This window comes from Buceros rhinoceros, unplaced genomic scaffold, assembly GCF_000710305.1.
Source record: "Buceros rhinoceros silvestris isolate BGI_N320 unplaced genomic scaffold, ASM71030v1 scaffold45768, whole genome shotgun sequence".
NCBI classification, from domain to species: Eukaryota; Metazoa; Chordata; class Aves; order Bucerotiformes; family Bucerotidae; genus Buceros; species Buceros rhinoceros.
The window spans coordinates 1-4559 of NW_010427121.1; the positions used below are offsets into that span (position 1 = coordinate 1).

The window sequence follows — 4559 nt, forward strand, 5'->3', positions numbered from 1 at the left end:
CAGAAGGGGCTGTTAGGTTAATAGGAAGTTAAAATAAGAGAAGTCAGTGGGTCTTCTGTTGGGGAAAAAAATAAGTGGAGTGATGGCGCCGTCTATGTTCGGCTAAACTACAGTGTCACCTAGAAAATCAGTTTGGGGAATATCCAAACTAAACGCCCGTTTGCTTTTCAGAAGAAGAGGATTCTCTCCCTTCCCAAACGGGCAACCTTAAGCCTCTGTGGCCGTTCTTTAACTCCCTCCTCCATGGAAAAGAAAGGCGTTTTTTATCTGAGTGCCTAATCCTTTCAGTGAGCAGACTCACTCTTGCATTTAGCAATACTGCAAACTAACCGAAATGCTGCCAACACACTCAACTCGTGTGTGTGTGTGTGTGTGTGTGTGTGTGTGTGTGTGTGTGTGCCTGCGCGTGTGAGTGTGTGTAATGCTTACAAGGAGAGAGAGATTAAGACAACGTTGTGTTTCAGTAGCCTTGCATGAACAAACGCACAACTAAAATGAAGGCTATTTGACTACATTTCTTCATGGAAACCAGCCTAGCACTGCAGATGTCTTTATTTTTCTAGTGCAAATATTACACAGGATGGGAAAAGTCTGAGGCTTTTTTTCTTTTCAAACAGAAAAGCAAATAAGCCCCTTTTTTGCTTTCCAGATTATAAAATTAATCCTTTTTCATGGGTGGAATTCCTAATTTCGACACTTATTGTCACATTGGCTTTCAACGCCTACACCATCCTGAATAACACTGCGCAGAACTGCATTGCCTGCAAAGTGCTTCAGCAAAGGGGAAATTGTTTCCAGAATTCCCGATAAGTTTCTCTTTTTTATAACCTTAAATGCTGTCTTGACCCTATTTGGAGAAGGAGGACCCTGTTGTTCACTGAGATGGATACTCAGAAAGGAGAAAATGCGACCATGTGGATAGACCTGACAGCAGCTCTGGTTTGGTTGTTTTTTTTTTTTTTAAACCTCCACTATGAAGAGGGTTAGAGTTGGTGCTGCTTTGCCCATTTCAAGATTCAGAGTTTGAACTATAATCTAGGAGATACGAAAATCTCTTCAAGGGAGCTTAACCCAGTGATTTGCTGTGTGTTACGCAATGGGAGACAGAAGATGCTTTGCTGTTTGGTGAGGAGATGAAAAGCTAGGCAAAGACACACATCAGAACTCAGTAACAGTGCCTGTGTCTGTATGTCTGCCCCTGCTTACAAAGCAACAGTGGAAGAGACTGCAATCCAGAGTTTTGAAATTAGCTTGGCATCACTTCTGTCTGCTTGCATTTGACAGCAGAAGGTGGAAAGCTACTACTCTTTTGTACGAGATAAAGCAACTTCCCAAAGGTTAATGCAGAAAATGTTCAATTTTAATTTTTTGATAACATGACAGAGGTAAATATAACTAGGGTTCGCTTTATTAACCTAGGCCATTGTTAAGAGAACAAAGCATGTGGAGGCTGTAGCAGTTGACAGGTGCAGTAGAACAGCCTTCTCTGGAGATACTAGCAGAGAAACCGTAATACAGCTTTCATCATTCAAGCACACATCTGCAAAACGCAGGATCTCATCAGACAGTACAAGATATTCATAACAAGAGGGCAAGTGCTGTCCAATAGGTGCAGAGATCCTGCTGTAGCAGTGGCAGCTATATAGAGATACTGGTTGTAGACACTAACAGAGTGATCCATTTTATATATCCTAAGAGGTTGTAGCAGATTTAAATTGTTATCTTTAAAAGCTGGCATTTAGTAGTAGTGTCAGACCAGCACTAGTTTCATCTGTCTGTTTTTGTTTCTTTATCCAGTAGTCTTAAAATTTTGTTGATACATTAATCTCAGTATTTCCTGCATGGATTTTCTTTTTATAGAGACCTCTGTATACCAGGTGGCCAGGGAGAAGGCATGCAGTCATACAGGAGATAATGTTCCATCTGTAACAATAATTTGTGCATTTTTAAATTATGGCTGTAATTCTTCACAATTACTTCTCTGACTTAATAGAAAAATAATACATAACAACAGACGCTACTGCCTTTCTCGTTCTATTCCAGTGAAATTCTGCATGTGCATATTTTATGACTACAGCAGACTATTTATTTACTTTTTGAAGAAAGAAATAAATACCCTTTTCTTGGTCTGTCGGGTGAGGCATCTAGGTTTTTATCTAAGTTGAGCAGTTCTTGTCCACGCCATGATGACTACATCCTAGACAGGAGAGGACATTCCTATTAATAATCTAATAGATGTTGTTTTTTAATTTGACTGTAGAAGACTTGGCCGTTGCGATGGCCACGTGATGGCGCTGTGCACACAGCAGCAACCCCGTCCCTTGCGTTATAAAATAAAAATTACCTGCCCTTCTTTCTGAAAGGGGCTCTAACTGCAAGCTTGAAAACAGCTGGCTCGAATATTGGAAGGAGTTTGGCTTTCAATGCGTGAGGAATTCTACTTGCATTTTTATTTCATTTCATCTCCTGCAGGCCAAATGACATAGGATGAAGGCTGTTCGTAATTTGCTGATTTATATATTTTCCACCTATCTACTGGTTATGTTTGGATTTAATGCTGCCCAAGACTTCTGGTGTTCCACGCTGGTGAAGGGGGTCATTTATGGATCGTATTCCGTAAGTGAAATGTTTCCTAAAAACTTCACAAACTGCACTTGGACGCTGGAAAATCCAGATCCGACCAAATATAGTATATACCTGAAATTTTCAAAAAAGGACTTCAGCTGCTCCAACTTTTCCCTCTTGGCTTATCAGTTTGATCATTTTTCCCATGAAAAAATAAAGGATCTTTTAAAAAATAATCATTCCATAATGCAGCTCTGCGATTCCAAGAATGCTTTTGTATTTCTGCAGTATGATAAGAATTTTATTCAGATTCGCCGCGTCTATCCTATCAATTTCCCAGGATTACACAAAAAACAGGAAGACCAAAAATCCTTCTTTGAATTTTTGGTGTTGAACAAGGTGAGCCCAAGCCAGTTTGGGTGCCATGTGTTATGCACTTGGTTGGAGAGCTGCCTGAAATCTGAGAACGGGAGAATCGAATCCTGTGGGATCATGTATACAAAATGCACCTGCCCTCAGCATTTGGGAGAATGGGGAATAGATGACCAGTCCCTGGTGTTGCTCAATAACGTGGTGCTGCCTCTCAACGAGCAGACGGAGGGCTGCCTGACCCAGGAGCTGCAAACCACCCAGGTCTGCAACCTCACCAGAGAAGCCAAACGGCCACCAAAAGAAGGTAGGTTCTTCTTGCAGTGGGGGCTGAATCCCACACCAGTGTGTAGGTGCTGCTGCCAGCTCTCCTTTATACTCACATTCAACTTGATCTCCACTCCAGCTCACCTTTAGACTAGGCAAAAGGGCTGGAGAAGATTCACACTCTCTCAGAGCAGGGAGAGATGCATTTTCATTTCCAAATTGGCCTAACCTTCAGCATATAGTTCTGCTGAGCACTGTTGAAATTCCTCATGAGAAGGATCCATCTGTTTTCAGCCCCCACTTACAGTAATGCCCACAGGTGGTGAGCCAGGAATTTCTCTCCCCCTCACCACCCCTTTACTGCAACCACCTGACTACAAAATCTTGGCTCTCTTCATATGATCCCTTGAGTTTGCAAGGAAAATGTTTCCAAAGGCATGCAGGCAACCTGAGATTTACCATGGTCGGGACACCTGGTCCTAACTGGACTAGACCTCAGCAACCTAAAAACAAACCAAAAGCAAATGCAGTTCTTCAGGGTGAACCCTCTGCCTAGAGATCTGCTGCACTGCACAGAGTCAGGACATGCTGACTGACTGACTGACCTGCAGGGAGCTCAGTGAAGGGGCCACAGGCTGGTGCTGCACCCCTTCTCCAGGTGGCCTCAGCTCCAGGAGAGAAAGGGTCTGAATCTTATAGCAGTATTAGTGAGGGGTGGGAGGGTGTGTGTGGGGGGGTGTTGATGTGTCAGTCCCAGCAGCTGCTTCATGTCCCTGCTGGAAAAAGAGGATATTTGGAAGGGTAGGATACAGGGGTCCAGCAATTATCATGGCAGCCCTCTGCCTAGCCCCTCCGCACCATACCTCCTGGTTTGGCCTTCTGACATTTTGGGGGGATGGGGCAGAGTGGGGGTTGTGTGTGATTTTGGAAGGACATTGGGAGAATGAGGCTGGGAAAGCATAGGCTGAATGTAGATGGGCGTCTCTGGGCAAGGGGAGCAGCCATGCGGGAACGGGGGTGGGATGTGCCCATGCAGCAAGGGATAAATCTTTGAGCCCAGGGTATTGCATTTTAATGCAGGAAATGTTCCCTCTGTCCTTGTTTTCTGCATAGCCACAAAGCTCCCAGTCTGTGGCGAAGCAGTGCCAAGCTCCCAGCCCCCCTAATAGAAGTTGCTTTGTGGAGGAATGTAACATTGACACGTTGTTAGGAGAGGATTTTCTTTAAGGGCAGCCAAGCCCCAGTGCTGTGGGAGAAGAAAAGCTGAACTCGCTCCAGCTGCCGCGGTGCCAGCAGCCGCGGGCAGGGCCAGGGGGGAGGGGAGGGATGAGGGACCCTTGCGGTGTCCTGCCGGTCAG

The 4559-nt window shown here is 44.5% G+C and overlaps 1 protein-coding gene across 1 annotated transcript; it reads left to right on the forward strand.

Moving 5' to 3' along the window:
* Positions 1-2395: 2395 nt before the first annotated feature.
* On the forward strand, positions 2396-3241 carry LOC104498382 (brain-specific angiogenesis inhibitor 3-like; the record flags this gene model as incomplete). Its single annotated transcript, XM_010141750.1, has 1 exon — positions 2396-3241. A coding segment is annotated over exon 1 (754 nt), but the record flags the coding sequence as incomplete, so codon positions are not given.
* Positions 3242-4559: the final 1318 nt, after the last annotated feature.